This window comes from Pyrgilauda ruficollis, unplaced genomic scaffold (genome assembly GCF_017590135.1).
Source record: "Pyrgilauda ruficollis isolate IOZ18807 unplaced genomic scaffold, ASM1759013v1 scaffold88, whole genome shotgun sequence".
NCBI classification, from domain to species: domain Eukaryota; kingdom Metazoa; phylum Chordata; class Aves; order Passeriformes; family Passeridae; genus Pyrgilauda; species Pyrgilauda ruficollis.
Window position 1 is genome coordinate 149,326 of NW_024530821.1, and position 16,228 is coordinate 165,553.

The following is a 16,228-nucleotide window of genomic DNA, read 5'->3' on the forward strand; positions in this document are numbered from 1 at the left end:
CCCGCCATGGGCCCGCCATGGGGCCGGCTCCAGCCCCCGTCCCGGCCCGGCTCGGCTCCAGGGCCGGACCCCCGGGACGGAGCGGCCCGGCCGCTCCTGAGGCCGCGGGGAGCCGCCAGCCCAGCCCCGCTGCCGGGGTTTCGGCCGTCCCGACCCCACCCAGCCCTCGCCTCACCCGTGGGCAGCCGGCTCCGAGGGGCAGGAGAGGGAAACGGGCAGGAATGGTTCGCCCTGGGTGCCCCTTGGCAGAGGCTGCAGTGGGGGGGATGGACAGATCCCCCCTTGGTCATCCTGCCTGTGCTGGGCAGGCTGCGACCCCCAGACCCCCCGAGCCCGGGGTCCCATCCTGCAGGAAAGCCCTCCAGGGCTGGGGCTGTGAGCATGGAGGCTGGGATGTGTGGGGAGCTGCTTTGTGTGAGGGGACACAAGACCGACTGTAAGAGCCGGTGTGAGATGTGTGAGAGCGTTTGAGGGTGTGAGAGGGATGTGTTAGCACCCCAACACGTTCCCCCAAGAAACGAGCCATGGTGAGAGCCCAGCAAACGCTTTATTGCCAAGGACAGCGCTTCCCTCAGGCCCCAGGCACAAAAACAGAGGCTGCCTCACCGCATCCCATATCAATCCATACAGACAAGCAGATCCTCAGTGCCGAGAGCCAGCCCCAGCACTGACCGCCCAGTCTCAGGCCACACAGGGGATGGAGAGAGCTGGGCAGCCCAGCCTGCGTGATGGGGACACTCCCGTGGCACGAAGGCACCGTGCTGTGCCCCAGGATCACAAACCCAAACGCTGCTCACGAGCTCCTGCAGGCCTGAGGCTCTGCTGGCCTGGGCACCCAGCAAACAGCAGCAGCTGGGGTGGCACAGAGGTGGCCAAATCCCCTCAGCAGCAGCAATATCTCTCTGCTACCCAGGTACCTGACAGCCCTGCACACATCCCAGTGACATCCTGCTTGTCCCTATGTCCCCTCTCACGTGTACCTGGCCTGCTCGAGGTGCCCCTCTGCTCCCGCTTGCTCAGGCCGATGCTGTGTGGGATGGGGGGTTCAGCCCGGCCTGGGAACCAGCCTGGCCTGGGGCACTGCCTCCCTGTGCCCCATCAGAGGAGACGTCCCAGGAGCTGAGAGCCGGGAGAGCTGCCCCAGGCCACCGGCAGGGCGACAAAGCCCAGCTTGCTGTAGAAGCTCAGCTGCTGCCGGTCGGCGTCGCTGACCTGGCAGAACACTCCCCGTGAGCCTGGAAGGGAGGCGAGAGCTCAGGGCACTGGGTCGGGGGGCACAGTGACAGGGACCCCCTCCATAAGGGGATCGGTGTCTCCCCTGCCCCTTTGCCACAGCGTGATGCCCTGAGACACAGGCCCGCATGTCCCCAGTGCAAGGGGAGGGGACAGCTCCCGGCTCTGGTGGGTGAGCAGCCCTTGGATGAAGGGCAGCACTCGGAGGTCATGCTCACCATTGGCTCTGAGTGCACTCAGCAGGCAGAGGGCCAGGCTGCGGCTGGCCCCCACATCCAGCACACGGGGGGCTGTGCCCAGCTGTACCAGGGAGGGGAAGCGCCTCAGCACGGGCTGGGGCACTGCCAGTGGCTCTGAGTGGAAGAAGAGCACTGCTTCCTCCAGGGCATCCTGCGGGAGACAAGCACAGTGAGGGAACGCCCTCCACCTCTCCTATCCCTGTGCTGCAGGTGTGCCCTCACCTGTCCCAGAGCTGGCCCCGCTGTGCCCAGCTCGGGGGGGTACTTGTGCCGGATGGCCGGCAGCCAGCTGCTGTCTCGCTGCTGCAGGAAGCCTTCGGCGTGGAGCGCTCCGGCTGCGTAGCCACAGGGGCCATCCTCATCCTCCAGCACAAAGGTGTACTCCGGGCTCAGGCTGAGGAAGCTGCCCAGGAGCCTGCCAGGCAGAGCGGGAGCAGGGCTGAGCTGAGCCTGGAGCCCCTGGGAAACCTCAGAGCAGCCTCCCTCTTCATTCCCCAGCTGGACAGCACACCCAGCACCCTCTGACCACCCCTTTGAGACCCTCAGCCAAGGGGAGCCGTTGCAGCCTCCAGCATCCAGGCTGGACATCCACAACGGTGGCTGCCATGACCCTGGTGGACATCAGCATGGGGATGTCCCTCCCTGTCCCTCCCAGTGAGGCCACTGCCAGCCGTGGGGCAGCGCTGGTCCCCACAGGGATGCCAAGAGAGGCCATCTCCTCACTCCCCAGCCCCGCACCATGTCCAGGAGGGAGCCTCAGAGGGGCCACATCTCACCTGTCACCGAGGAGATCCGGGTGGGCCACGAGGATCTCTGCCACTTTGGGATCACAGTCCAAACTCTCCCGGCACATGCGGTAAAGCTCTCCCTGGAAGAGCCGGATCCGTGTCAGCCCTGGCTGTACCTGCCCTGCCACGGTGCCAGCCACCACCTTCTGCTGGCCTCGGGCTCATGGCCACAGCACAGGCAGCCTTCAAACCAGAAATTGCCATTCTGGTCAGGCATCCCGAGAGCAGCTGCTGGAGCACGCTCAGAGCAGCCAGAACGGCACCAAAACAACCCTGAAACTGAGATCTCCAGAGAGCCTGAGCACAGCAGGACATCCCCAAATGTCCTGGTCACAGTTGAGTTTGCTGCTGCAAACATTCTGATAAAAGCCTTGCTCCTGAAAGGGGAGGCTGCCCTGATCACCCAAAAGCAGGGGCAGGACCGTGCCCTGCTGTGCCAGTTCCTGCAATGGGCCGATGGGCTCAGCTGGCTCTTCCTCTCAGCATTGTTGTTGCCAAGGTTCAGCCTGAGCAGACGAGCTGCACTCGTGTCTGTGCTGGCTGGATTTGTGGTGTTAGCCTTTCCTTGAGCTGGAGAGGAGCACGGTGAGGGACAGGGGTCCCTCTGCAGGTACATGGGAAACCTTGAGCATTTTGTCCCTCCATATCCAGATTCTCCCTTTCCCTCCCTGTCCCATCAAGGGATGGCAGGGCAGAGCTGGCACCAAGCAGGTCACAGCTGACAGAAACTGCTGCTCTCCAGCAGGGAATCACCCCAAAAACTGGGTGAGTGTTTGAGGAAGGGATTTGCAGATGGATCCCCACAGGCTCTGGCAGTGCCCAGAGCTGCAGACTGGTGAAGGCTGCAGAAAGTTGCCATCCACACTTGTCCTGTTCTGGATTTTTCCTGACATCTGCTCACAACCAGTGCTGGAGATCAGCACTGGGGCTGCTCTGGAGATCATCCACAACCTGGCAACCCTGCCCTGGTGCTGGTTTATCTGTGGCTCAGGGGGTTCCCTCTCCTGCTCTGCCCTGTCACAGAGAGGTGGGTTTGCTGAGGCCACAGCACATTCTCCAGGCCAGGATCTGACACGCTGCTGAGCACACTCCCAACAGCTTCCCCAGGCAGCTGTCTCTGAGCAGAGCTGGCCACAAGGACCCTCCCCACCTGTGTCACCCCACACTGGGAGCTCAGCCTGGGCTCAGCAGCAGATGAACCTGGCACTCATCGTTTTATGGGCAGCACAAGCCACACAAAGGCAGGACCCCCCTCCATGCCACGGCTCCCACCTTGTCCAGGGGCAGCAGCGGGCGCAGCAGGTACAGCTGGCTGGACGGGAAGAGCGGGGGTGGATGGTAGAACAGGTCACAGCTGTTCCCCACGGGCAGCAGTGCCTGGAAGAGATACAGTCCATCAGCTCATCCTGGCTCCAAACCTCATCCTGGAGGCAGCAGCAGAATGGCTTTGAGACTGCTGAAAGCCCAGGAACCGCAGCTGAGGTGCAGGGGCAGCTCTGCCTTCCCAAGTTTGCAGCGGCTCAGCAGCAGGGTTGGGATACTGGCTTCCCAAAGGTTCCTTCAGCCCCACGGCGAGGGAGGGACACACTCTCACCTGCAGCTCCCCAAAGAGGCCCCCACGGCGCGCCCAGGGCTCGGCGTCCCTGCCCAGCAGCATGGGGGCAGTGATGCTCTGGCACCCTGGAAGCAGCAGGACACAGACACACGTGAGGTGAACGAAAAGCTGCTGGGCAGGGGGAGATCAGCTTCTGTCACAGCTCCAAGGAGCTGCTCCCCAGCTGTGCAGCCCAGGATGGTGAGAATGTGCCCTGAATGCTGATTCCCTAAGGAAGGGGCTCAAGGCACACGGCTCCCTCTCACACTGAACTTGGAAACCTGCTCAGGTCATCAGCTGGTAGCAGTTCTTGGTTTGTAAGAGGTCACAGGGCCCACAGAGCAACCAGGGGGCCCTAAACCAGAGGAAAACTGTGCAAAGTGATGCACAAGCATTCAAAACACAGCCCCACCTCTCACCCAGGGCATTACTCCTTCCAGAACCCTTTTTCCACAAGGCTAAGGGGTCTTTGGGATAAAAGGGCTGAGGAACCATATCCTAGAAATGGCTGTGAGATATGGTGAAGATCTGCTCCCACCCTGGCAGCATTCCCAGGGCCATTCCTGCAGGCAGAGTGTGGGGAAGGGCGGCCTGAAGGCTGTGGCATTCACATTCTCTGAACAGAGAGAGATATAATTCTCTCTCACAGGTTTTTTTCCTGGAGAAGCACAGAGAGAAGAAAACAATTCTTAGCAGAATCCAATTACCAAATCCCTTCAGGTAAACAATTTTCCTAACACATTCCACATATGCAAAAACAACAGGAGAAGCAAGTAGAGCTGTTTTCTCTCTGTGCTTCTGCAGAAAAAAACCTGTGTGAGAGAGAATTATCTCTCTCTGTTCAGAGAATGTGAATGCCACAGGTGGCGAGCTCTGGCTGCTGCTGTGGGGCTGGAGGTGATGGGGGGCAGCAGCCAGGAGGGTGAGGCAGGGCAGTGCCCATACTTACAGCCAAAGCAGCTCCCCCAGGTGCCCTTGGGGTCAGGGTCGCACAGGAGGTGACCATCTGCAAAGGAGGCGAGGTGGTGAGCACGGGACACGGGGCAGCAGCAGCAGCAAAAGTGTCAAAGGGACACTTTTGGAGGGACCCTGGCCCTACCAGAACCCCACACCTCCGGGGCAGGTCCCAGACACCTTCACCTCCTCCTTGGGGAAGAGGGCGAGCATCAGGTGTGCCCCGGTGCTGCAGCTCTGACACAGCCGCGTTTGGAGAGGCGTGCTGGGGGCTGGCAGGGCTGGCAGGGCTGGCAGGGCTGGCAGGGGCTGGCAGGGGCTGGCAGGGGCTGGCATCAGCCACGTACCCAGCCACAGGACGAAGGCACCGGCGGCCAGCAGCATGTTGCGGATGTCCCAGAGGTAGGGGTGCAGGTCGTAGAGCAGCTCCCTGCTGGCCGTGCTGACCAAGCGGCTGTGCAGGCGGCACGTCCGTGCGCAGAGCAGCTGGAAGGACTGAGCCCGGCCCCGCCACCGCCTGCCCTGGGGACACACCGCCTCTCAGCCACCCGGGGGACACTCGAGCCACCGCAGCCACCTTCCAGGAGCTGCCTTACCCCGCAGGCATCGGGCGCCGTGGCCGGGACCCCCACGCTGAGGCTGTTTGCTCGCAGCCACCGAAAGTGCTCCAGGAGCTCCTGGGCCAGAGCCCCGTGGTGGTAGGGCAGGTAGAAGAGCTCCACCAGCATCCGCACCTCCTCCAGGCTCAGGGGTGCTGTAGGGCTGGACACGGCCTCCTCTGGGCTCAGGGGTGCTGTGGGGTTGGCTCTGGCCTCCTTTGGGGTCATTGGTGCCATGGGGTCAGACTCAGCCTCTTCTGGGGTCATCGGTGCCGTGAGGCTGGTCCTGGCCTCCGTGGGGGTCACCTGGGATGGGGGGCTGGTCCTGGCCTCCGTGGGGGTCACCTGGGATGGGGGGCTGGTCCTGGCCTTTTTGGGAGTCATGGGGTCAGACTCAGCCTTCTCTGGGGTCACCTGGGATGGGGGGCTGGTCCTGGCCTCCTCTGGGGTCACCTGAGTTGTGGGGCTGGTCCCGGCCTCCGTGGAGGTCATGGGGCCAGACTCAGCCTCCTCTGGGGTCACAGGTGCCATGGGACTGGTCCTGGCCTCCTCTGGGGTCACCTGGGCTGTGGGGCTGGTCCTGGCCTCCTCTGGGGTCACCTGGGATGTGGGGCTGGTCCTGGCCTCCGCTGGGGTCACAGGTGCCATGGGACTGGTCCTGGCCTCCTCTGGGGTCATCTTTGCTGTAGGGCTGGTCCTGGCATCTTTGGGGGTCATGGGGTTGGTCCTGGGCTCCTCTGGGGTCACTGGTGCCATGGGGCTGGTCCTGGGCTCCTCTGGGGTCACCTGTGCTGGGGAGCTGGTTGTGGCCTCCTTGGGGGGCAGTGGTGCCATGGGGCCAGGCCCGGCCTCCTCTGGGGTCACTGGTGCCATGGGACCAGGGCTGGCACCAACCTCATCAGTCAGTGGGGCTGGGGCAGCAGGGCTGGCACCAGCCCCAGGTCCTGGGGGTGTCTGGGGCACATCAGTCCTGATGGCCTCAGGCCGGGTGCTGCTGGGGGACAGGACGGGGCTGCCATTCCCTGTCCTGGCATCCCTGGTGGGCAAGGAAACGTTCTGACTGCTGGAGCTCGTGGTGGGGCTTGGACTGGGGAGGGTCTTGGTGGCCACTGGGACTCCTGCAGACTGGGCACTGCCAGCCACGCTGGGCACAGCACAGGGGGGCTCACAGCTCCCTGAGGCGAGCTGGTCCCCAGCCCTTGTAGGGCTCTGCTGATGGCCCGTGGGTGTCCTGTTCCCAGTGTCCTGATCAGGCTCTGAGGTCACCTCCCTGTCCCCCTCCTCTGGTGCCACTCCACAGGGCTCAGGGCTGTGCTGATGTGCCCCACCAGGAGCAGAGCTGTGGAGCTGAGGGTCGGGAGTGACCTCCTGTCCTCCTGCCGTGCCAGGCTGCAGCTTTGGTCCTCCCTTGAGGCTGACACTGGGGTGTCCTGAGGTCCTTCCTCCTGCCAGAAAGGAACAAGAGGGAAGCTCCTTTGGCACCTGCATGGAAACCACTGCCCATGGGGCAGGATGGTGCCAGGGACCTCCACCCCTGAGCTGGTAGGGGCTGAGCTGCCAGGACCCTGGGCTCGAGTTCAGGCCCCCAGAGCTGGTGAGGCTGTGGCTTTGCAGAGGCAAACATTGCGAAACACCAAGCTCGCCCCTGGCTGACCTCTTCCTCCAGAGCTGGCCCAGGCTCTGGTTCTGCCAGCCAAGGAAACCCTCTCCAGGCTGCAGCCATGGCAGGAGCACCCACGGGGCAGCACCCACAGCTGCCACACCAGCCCCAGACCCTCCAGATGGGCAGGGAGGGGCTCCCTCACCCCCCACCCACCGAGCTCCTGGCAGAGCTGATCCAGCACTCCAGGGATTGAGGGATGCTGCTCGTGCAAATCCATTTACCTGCCTCCAAAGCCTGCTGGTTTATCTCAGCCACCCAGTCACGCAGAGCCAGCTCCAAGGCTTCCTGGGGGCTGTAGCTTCCATCCTGAGCACCTTGGCTGTCTTCCAGGGCTCCCTCCATTCCTGAGGAACTGCAGCTGATCAGCCTGGGCAGCCCTGGCTCCGTGCAGGCCAGCTGCTGGGCAGGGCTGGGCAGGGCAGGCAGAGCTGCCCGGGCACGGGTGCCAGCTACCTGCACGGTCAGGGTGGGCACAGCTGCCCAGCTCGCTCTGGAACCAGGTGCCCAGCGTGTGGATGGGGATGAAGTTGGCCTGGAGCTCGCAGTTGGGGTTGAGGAGCAGCCCCTGGAGCCTGGAGGTGAGGCCAGGAGCTCGGCCCATGTAGGGGCCCAGGAAGACGCGCCTGCAGTCGTAGTCGTTGGTGTAGAGGTTGTCCCAGATGACGGGGCGGCGCCTCAGGACAGCCTCCACCTCCTCCAGCAGCTCTGCTGAGAGCTCCTGGGACACCACCTTGGGGCCTGGGCCGTCGGGCAGGGACACACGTGGGCACAGCGTCCATCACAGACACGCAGCACGGACACGGAGATGAGGCTGCAGTCAGCACAGCCACGCTCCCCAGGCAGGAGAGCAGAGCCCCAGCTCCAAGCCCTGCCTGCCTGGGGCTGCACACCCCAGTGAGAGGCACCACAGCGGGGTCACTTGCTGGTGGCTCTCCCAGGACAGCCCGTGGCCACAGGGTTTGCAGACGCTGCACGTGTGTGTGACCCAGAGCTGCTCCCGGCTCACCTGTCCAGATGACAGCGATCCCTGGGAGCAGCTCCTGGCCGATGGTCTGCAGGTAGCAGGACTGGCTGGGGCTGGGAGAGCAGAGCGAGCTGCAATATTCTGGGAGAGAGCACAGAGCATCCCCTGAGAGCTGGGGACCAGGAGAGGAGAGGTTGCTGGGATCATGGACTAGTCCTAGTCTAGTCCTAGGTGGCCAGAGCTCCTCTGGGAGGATGAGGAGGCTGGGAAGGACAGCTGAGACCACGGACTAGCCCTAGTCTAGCCCTGAGATGGCCAAAGCTCCCCTGGGAGGGTGAGGAGGCTGGGAAGGACAGCTGAGACCACGGACTAGCCCTAGTCTAGCCCTGAGATGGCCAAAGCTCCCCTGGGAGGGTGAGGAGCCCAGGGAGAGCTGTGGGGGCTGCCAGGGCACTCAGCTCTCAGCAGGGACGGGGAGCAGCCAAAGGACACCCCAGTCCTGAGGGGGCTCCCCGCTTTGCAGGGCTGCAGGCAGTACCTGTAGGGCAGAAGAGGAAGATGGAGGGTTGGCCCAGCTCCTGGTACACCTCGTTGGCCACAGAGGCCTGAGCTTGTGCCAGGGAGGGGAAGACATCTCTGTCAGCTTGGCACATGCAGGGGTCGATGTCGTCGAAGAGCAGCGCGAAGGAGCGGCACCCCACGGCAGCCACCTGCGGGCACAGACGGGGGCTGCTGGGACCCCCGGGCAGCAGAGAGCCCCAGGGGGCTGGCCAGGGGCATCTGGGCACGGCACAGCACGGGGCATTCCTGCCTGGGCCGTGCCAAGGGAGTAGCAGCTGCCCACGGAGCGATGCCACCATGCCAGCAGCTCTGTGCCCTCCCTGGGGAGCCGGGGCTCTGCTCCAGCCTGTGCCAGCCCTCAGTGCTGCCCAGAGAGTTCTGGGCTCGGCTGGTCCTTCTCCTGCCCCTGGTCAGGCACCCGTGGAGCCCTCAGCTCTCTGTCACAGCGCCAGGGACAGCACATCGGCCACGGGCAGCCCAGGGCTGGTCCCTCTGTGCAGCACCCCCAGAGCAGCACGGGGAGCACACACAAACACACGTGCCCCTTTCCTGGGAGCAGTGGGATGAAGGAACGGCCCACGGTACCTGCCTGAGTTTTTGCTGCAGCAGGAGGCGATCCCCAGCGCTGGAAAACACCATGTCCTGGCCAGCAGAAACGGCGAAAATAAACTCCACACCCTGCTCTTGGGCAGCCTCGATGAGAGACCGCATGCGGGCTGGGGACAGAGCACAGAGGGCCTGTGAGAGCTGGGAGGCACGGGGGAGCGGGACACGGGTGGAGGGGGCGAGGGGTGGAGGGGGAGAGGGGATGGAGGGGGAGAAGGGATGGAGAGGAGTAAGGGATGGAGGGGATAAGGGATGGAGGGAAATAACGGATGGAGCAGGACAAGGGATGGAATAGAACAAGGAATGGAGGGAAATAAGGGATGGAGGGGGATGAGGGATGGAGGGGGAGAAGGGATGGAGGAGAGTACGGGATGGAGAGGAGTAAGGGATGGAGCAGGACAAGGAATGGAATAGGACAAGGAATGGAGGAAAATAAGGGATGGAGGGGGACAAGGGATGGAATAGGACAAGGGATGGAGGGAAATAAGGGATGGAGCAGGACAAGGGATGGAGGAGAGTAGGGGATGGAAAGGAATAAGGGATGGAGAGGGATAAGGGATGGAATGGAACAAGGAATGGAGGGAAATAAGGGATGGAGCAGGACAAGGGATGGAGGAGAGTAGGGGATGGAGAGGAATAAGGGATGGAGGGAAATAAGGGATGGAGAGGAATAAGGGATGGAAAGGAATAAGGGATGGAGGGGGATAAGGGATGGAATAGGACCATGGGATGGAATGGAACAAGGAAGGGAGGGGAATAAGGGGTGGAGGGGGATAAGGGATGAAGGGGAATAAGGGAGGGAGCAGGACAAGGGATGGACAAGGGATGGAGGGAGACAAAGGATGGAGCAGAATCGAGGGATGGAATAGGACAAGGAATGGAGGGTACAAGAGATGGAGGGGGACAAGGGATGGAGCAGGATTAGGGATGGAGGGGGACAGGGGATGGAGTGGGACAAGGGATGGAAGGAAACAAAGGATCGAGAAGGACAAGGGATGAAGGGAGCAGGGGATGGAGCAGGACAAGGGATGGAGGGAGAGTGAACCCCAGGATTGTGAAAGGAAGGAGCTGAGGTTATTGGGAGGGGAGATGCTCCAGGGGGACCATTTCCACTCTCTTAAGACACAGAGGAATTTTGGCAAGGGTCCGTGGGCCTGGGTATACTAAAGCACATTGCCTGAGTCCCACATGGGAGGCTGGGTGCTCCCTTAGGCAATTCCACGTGATGGGCACGGTCTGGGAATCTTCTTGCCCTTGGCAAGGTCTGGGGGCTTCCCTGCAAGGGGCAGGGTCCTGGCAGGATGGAAATAGCTGGGACACAAGCCATGCTTTCCCCTCAGGGACCTGGGATGCCTGCAGCCCCCCGAGGGGCCCAGCAGAGCCGCTACCTGCCTCATGCTCTGTGTAGGGCTCTCTCCAGAGCAGCCGGTGCTTCAGCTCATCCTTGGGTGCGTACATGTAGCAGTTCAGCCCCCGGTGCTGCAGCCTGTGCAGGGAGAGCAGGGAGTCAGCCAGGCTCCACGTGGAGACAGAGATCTCAGCCAGGGCTGAGCTCTGAGGTTTGTGTCACACACCAGCAGGATGTGCCCCCTGGGAGGGCAGACACCTCCCTCTTTTGGCACTTCTGTATGGAAGGCATCTGATATATTAATTTGGTTTTATTTATCCTCCTCAGCAGACCATGTTTTACATTTTCCCATGGTGAATGGAGTAGAGAGCACTTCAGCTATCTCATGATAAAAGTCCCTTATTTTGTTTCTTTCAAGATAAAAAAAAACCACTGATGGACATGCCACCCTCATGTGCCACCATGTGAACACATCCCAGTGCAGCACCAGACAAGACCTGCTCATTCCTGAGGAACTTTACAACATCCCAGCTTGTTTTCCCTCCATTTTCTGTACCTGTATCTCAGGGAGCTGGGGGTGTTCAGACTGGAGAAAAGGAGACTCAGAGGTGCCCTCATCACTCTACAACTCCCTGAAAGGTGCCTGTGCTCAGCTGGGGCTGGGCTCTGTCTCCAGGCAGCACTGACAGAACCAGAGCACACAGCCTGCAGCTGCACCAAGGGAAATACAGGTTGGATATCACAAAATTTTTTTTTATAAAAAACGTTATAAAGTTCTGGAATTTTCTGCCCGGGCAGGTGGTGCAGTCCCCATCCCTGGGTGTGTTTAACAAAGCCTGGATGTGGCACTGGGTGCCAGGGTTTAGCTGAGGTGTTGGGGCTGGGTTGGACTCGATGGTTTTGAAGATCTCTTCCAACCTGGTCATTCTGTGAGTCTGTGAATTCTGTCTCTGCACTCTGGTCCTTAATCACACTTGTCACTGCCCACACTGTCACCACTGCACTGCCCACGGGAGGCCCTGCAGAGCCCCAGGTCACTGGTGGCAGTCACTGGTGGCAGTCACTGCTGGCAGTCACTGGTGGCAGTCACCGGTGGCAGGTCCTGTCAGTGCAGCTCATCCCACTGACAGCCCAGGCTTGGGCAGCAGCCGCTCGCAGAGGAGCAGCACAGAAACCTCCCGTCCCAGTGACAGATCCCGAGCACATCCTTTTGTCACGGGGACACAGGCTGACACACAGACACGCGTGGGGGCTCACAGGGACACAGCAGGCGGGGATGGCAGCTGTGACACAGCTGTGCTCAGGATGGAGTGATGCCCCCCGATCCCACCGGCTCAGCGAGCCCCGGCTGGCTGGAATTGCCTGCCTGCTGTCCTGGCTTGCTGCTGGTGGCAGCGGGGACGCGCCCACACGGGGCTGCAGCGGGATGTGCGGAGCCCCAGCACCACCTGCCGGTCCCCCGTCTGTCTGTCCGTCCGTCCGGCCCGCCGCACCCCCGGCCCGGCAAAGCGAGGATACTTCCCGGGGCCGGGAGAGCGCTGGGACAGGGGGACACTGCAAGCGTGAGGTCCCTTGGCTGCCACCCGCACCTTCAGAGAGGAAAATTTGGGGTACTTGCCATTGGAAGAGGAGTTTCCTCTGATCCATTGACCATGGTCTCCCATAGAAACCTGTAAAAGGGAGGGAAAAAAAGGCAAAATGCAGCTGTTGGAAAGTGCCTCGGAACAGTGTCTGAAGGCAGAGAGGCACTGCCAGGCAAGCAGCACCCGTTCTGCCTTTGGGACTCTTCCAGGGAAGGGCCCTTCCTATTTCTGCATGTAGGAAGAGCTGGGAGGTGCAGAGCTGTCTGCAAAGCCAGGGAGAAAGGATATCCAGAGGAACACAAACCCCTTCCCCTGGGACAGGCTGCTTAATGGGTTTGGAGAAATGCAGATTTGACAGCTCCTCAAAGTGGAGGTTAAAGGGAACCTGTCAGAGTCCCAGCACAGACCTGAGATTTAGCAAGAGAAGAACCTTCAGCCACTTCAATTCTCTTCCAGATCTGGCAGATGCAATGTGAAGTCTCACAGAAAATCCATTATGTCTTGGACAGTGATGGCAATTGGCCATCAAGGTATCTTCTGCTTTCTCTCTGCATTGTGGGCAACTTTTGGGTCAATCACTGCAATTTCCAGCAGTCAGGGCCAAGGGGAGCAGATACTGGGAAGTGACAGCATTCCCAAAACTGGGTGGTGCACAGGGGCAGGCTGCACTGACTCCACCAAGCTGGGAGAAAGGACCAGCTCTCCATGAGGCCAGTGTCACCTGCATTTCCCAAAGCACCTGAGCGTCCCAGAGCTCACCTGCCCTCATTCCCTTGGCTCCCTTTGGCAGGAGCCCACCCTGCAGCCCCCAGCAGCAGTCCTGGGCAATGGTGAGGAGGTTTGCACCACAGCAACACCCACTCTCCATCTGTCTTCTCCCTGCAGGCAGATTTTCTACCTGCCTGAACACCTACATGGTTATTCCATATCTTTTGAAATAATATATTTTCACCTTGCTATCCATCCCCCACCGTGCACGGGGCCAAATTTGTGGGCACTTGAGAATCCCAGCAGACATTTCACCCAAAGAAAGCTATTTCTGTGGTAAATAATTTGCTATTTTGAGATCCCAGCGAGGTCTCCAGAGTCCCTGCATGGCCCCTGCAAGTGACATTTTCACAGCACATGTTGCTGTGAGCTGACGTGGGCTGCCAAGGAGGCCACTCAGTCCTGCACACGCCCTGCCAGCAGTGTTCTCCTGGAATGGATTTTATTTATGCATCATCCCTGTCCTCTTTCCCAGGTCAGCTCTACTATACCAATGATTCACGGCTGAATCATGTCAGCTTCTCCTCCCCTGCATTTCCTGTTTGTTTTACATTTATTGGCGTGGTGCTCCTGCTTCCTCTCAGGTGAGGCAGAGGGCAGTGCCCCTCACAGGGCTCTGTGCTGCCAGCAGAAGGGCAGATGATTCTGCCAGGCCTTGCTCAGCCCCAGAGGGAGCTGGGGATGTGGGGAGGGAGAAGCACAGAGCTCTCCCTGGCCGGCCCTGAGCACGGGTCCTGCACAGCTGCCCCATGGGCAGGGGGGGCACACCGGGAGGTGCCCCTGAGTCCAGGACAGCCAAGAACCCCGTGTAGAGCCCTGGAGGCCGAGCAGAGGCTCCCTGTGCCCCTCTGGCTCTGCTGGGGTGGCCGCAGGGCTCTCTGGGGACAGCTGGGAGCATCCCAGAGGTGCTGGCCCAGCGCCCTGGCAGAGATGGGGGTCTGTGCAAGGGCCCCGCTCCCGCCTCCCCCCCAGCCTGGGGCCCTTCCCGACCCCGCTTCGCTGCGGGTGGATCGGAACAGGGTCGGGACCGGCCGAGCCGCGGCCCCGGAGGGACCTACCTTCCACCACGCCGCAGAGGAAGCGCGGCCGCTCCGCCATCCCCGCGCAGGAGCGGCCCCGCCGGGAGCGGGGACAGGCGCGGGGGGCGCGGGGGACGGAGGAGTGCGCGGAGGGATGGAGGAGTGCGCGGAGGGATGGAGGGATGCGCAGGGGGATGAAGGAATGCGCGGAGGGATGAAGGAGTGCGCGGAGGGATGGAGGAGTGCGCGGGAGGACGGAGGAGTGCGCGGAAGGATGCAGGAGTGCGTGGAGGGATGGAGGGATGCGCGGGGGGATGAAGGAGTGCGCGGAGGGATGAAGGAGTGCGCGGAGGGATGGAGGAGTGCGCGGGAGGACGGAGGAGTGCGCGGAAGGATGCAGGAGTGCGTGGAGGGATGCGCGGAGAAATACGCGGAGGAACGGACGAGTCCTTGGGGAGATGGATGGATGGATGGGTGGATGGATGGAGAGCAGGGGTTGAAGGAGTGCGCGGGGGGATGGAGGGCGCGCAGAGGCGGAGGGAGCACGGGGGGGACGGAAGGTGCGCAGGGGGATGGAATGTTTGCTGGGGGATGCAGCGCTCGCGGGAGGGGATGGAAGGATGAGCAGAGGGGTGGAATGTTTGGTGTTTGCGGGGGATGCAGTGCTCGCGGGAGGGGATGGAGGGTGCGCGGAGAGCTCCGCGCAGGGGCGGCTCCACCGCCCGCCCCCCGCCGGGACGCGCTCGCCGCAGCGCAGGGGGCGGCCCCGCGGGTGGGGCCGGGGCCCGGGGCGGAGCGGGGGGGGGTCCCCGAAATCCGTGCGGAGCCCCTGGGAGGCGATGCTTGAGCCGCAGTCCGGAGCTCCCGGCGCTGCAGCCGCCGCCGCTCCCGGGCACCGGGGCCCCCCCCGGTCCCCCGGGTCCCCAAATTCGGGGGTCCTCCCGGTGCAACACTTCTTCCTCCCGCCTTTGAAGCTTCCCGGGAGCCCGCAGCCCCAGAGCTGTTCCCGAGGGGTGGAGTGTCATCATCTCCCTGTGTTCACCACCGAGCTGGCACCTGCCCCGGGCACACCCTGCTGCCAGGCCTGGCGTGCGATGCCCTGCAGGTCGGTGCCACCGGGCTGGCCCGTGTGCCGTGCAGGTGACTCACCTGCCCGCAGTGTCAGGCTCTGCCTTGTTCCCCCTGCTCTGAGCCGCTCTCTGGCTCGTGGCTGTGTCTGTCCCACGGGCTGCGCTCTGCAGATGTGCTGCCACGTCATGAGCTCCCTGTCCTGCAGCTGCACATGACAGAGCCCTGCCCACACACGGCCCGGGGTGTCTGACACCACCGAGTCGTTTTGTTCCTTTTCAGACCACCGGGCCTGTTTGTTGATGTCATTATTTTGCCCGAGTTTGTGGTCTGATCTTTCGTCTGTCTTGTACGCTCTGTTATTGGTATTGCTGTGGTTACATCCCGTTGCTGTTTCTAGCACATTGCTCTTATCTCAGCCTGCGTGATCTTTACTTGTCCTGTCTCCAGTTCTCCTCTCTGTCCTGCCTCGGGGGAGGGGAGGGCTGTGAGCAATTGGTCTGGGATGTTTCAATGTGAGCATTTAATTGGGGAATGTCATTCCTAAACCAGGACATTAGCATAATTTTGTTACCATGCAGGTGTGAGGGGTGAAGCCAGGACAGTGCAGAGTCACCCCTGCATCCATCCAGGCACTGCAAAGCTCCCCTCAGCAGCTCTCCCCACCTGCAGCCGTTCCACCAAAACCACAGGTGGAGAAATGGGCATCAGAACCTGGGCAACCAGGACCTGTGGCTTCTCCCTCCTCCTTTGCAGGTTTATGTTGTGCCAGAAAACCGAAGTCATGGTGCCTGGGCCATCAGAGCAGCAAGAAGCCCAAGAGTGTGTGAGCAGCAGTGAGCTGGCAGGGTCCCAGTGCCACCAGAGTGCCACCAGGCTGGCTCATCCACGCTGGGTGTGCTGAGCACAGGCTGTGCTCGTCCTTTGCCTCACAGCCAGCACCTCTCCCAGCTGGGAATGCCTTGCCCTGCAGGAGGCTTCTGGGGCAGACTGGAGTGGCCAGCGATGACAGGGACAGTACTGGGAGCAGCCCAGTGCCCCTGGAGTGGCCTCGGTGCCCAGGGACATGGCATGAAATATAGATGGCATTACCTGTCTCCAGGCAGAGAATGAAGCTGTGCAGGGCTGGGCACACACAGGTGTTTGCTGTGATTCTTTGCCTTCTCTGCTCTCTCTGTGAGCACCTGGCTATTCCACGATTTTCTTGGGCTATGAGCTTGAGGTAAGCAGCCTCTAGTCCT

At 61.7% G+C, this 16,228-nt stretch overlaps 1 protein-coding gene across 7 annotated transcripts; it reads right to left on the reverse strand.

Moving 5' to 3' along the window:
• Positions 1-539: 539 nt before the first annotated feature.
• Positions 540-15,152, reverse strand: LOC121364720 (protein O-GlcNAcase-like). Of its 7 annotated transcripts, none has more exons than XM_041488187.1 (18): positions 15,069-15,152; positions 12,540-12,680; positions 12,168-12,219; positions 10,590-10,687; positions 9,181-9,311; positions 8,573-8,744; positions 8,077-8,175; positions 7,524-7,808; positions 7,292-7,414; positions 5,405-6,852; positions 5,156-5,330; positions 4,804-4,860; positions 3,855-3,940; positions 3,533-3,637; positions 2,249-2,340; positions 1,695-1,887; positions 1,452-1,623; positions 540-1,235 (listed from the first exon to the last, which is right to left on the reverse strand). In XM_041488187.1, exons 3-18 carry the CDS (start codon positions 12,194-12,196, stop codon positions 1,099-1,101), a joined length of 3,402 nt encoding a protein of 1,133 aa, XP_041344121.1. In that variant the 5' UTR covers positions 12,197-12,219; positions 12,540-12,680; positions 15,069-15,152; the 3' UTR covers positions 540-1,098. The 7 variants fall into 7 exon arrangements, with proteins under 7 accessions (XP_041344121.1, XP_041344126.1, XP_041344123.1 ...); XM_041488192.1 differs by lacking the exons at positions 12,540-12,680; positions 15,069-15,152 and adding an exon at positions 13,959-14,029 and having other exon boundaries at positions 5,405-5,821; positions 6,047-6,852; XM_041488189.1 differs by lacking the exons at positions 12,540-12,680; positions 15,069-15,152 and adding an exon at positions 13,959-14,029 and having other exon boundaries at positions 5,405-5,821; positions 5,969-6,852.
• Between the last annotated feature and the right edge of the window lie 1,076 nt (positions 15,153-16,228).

Excerpts from the sequence above, each read along its gene's own strand:
- LOC121364720 (XM_041488186.1), bottom strand. The coding sequence starts at position 13,998 with ATGGCGGAGCGGCCGCGCTTCCTCTGCGGCGTGGTGGAAG. Across the intron at positions 12,220-13,958 it reads CCTCTGCGGCGTGGTGGAAG|GTTTCTATGGGAGACCATGG; the intron begins GTAGGTCCCTCC and ends TCCCTTTTACAG. Across the intron at positions 3,638-3,854 it reads GCCTCTTTGGGGAGCTGCAG|GCACTGCTGCCCGTGGGGAA; the intron begins GTGAGAGTGTGT and ends TATCTCTTCCAG.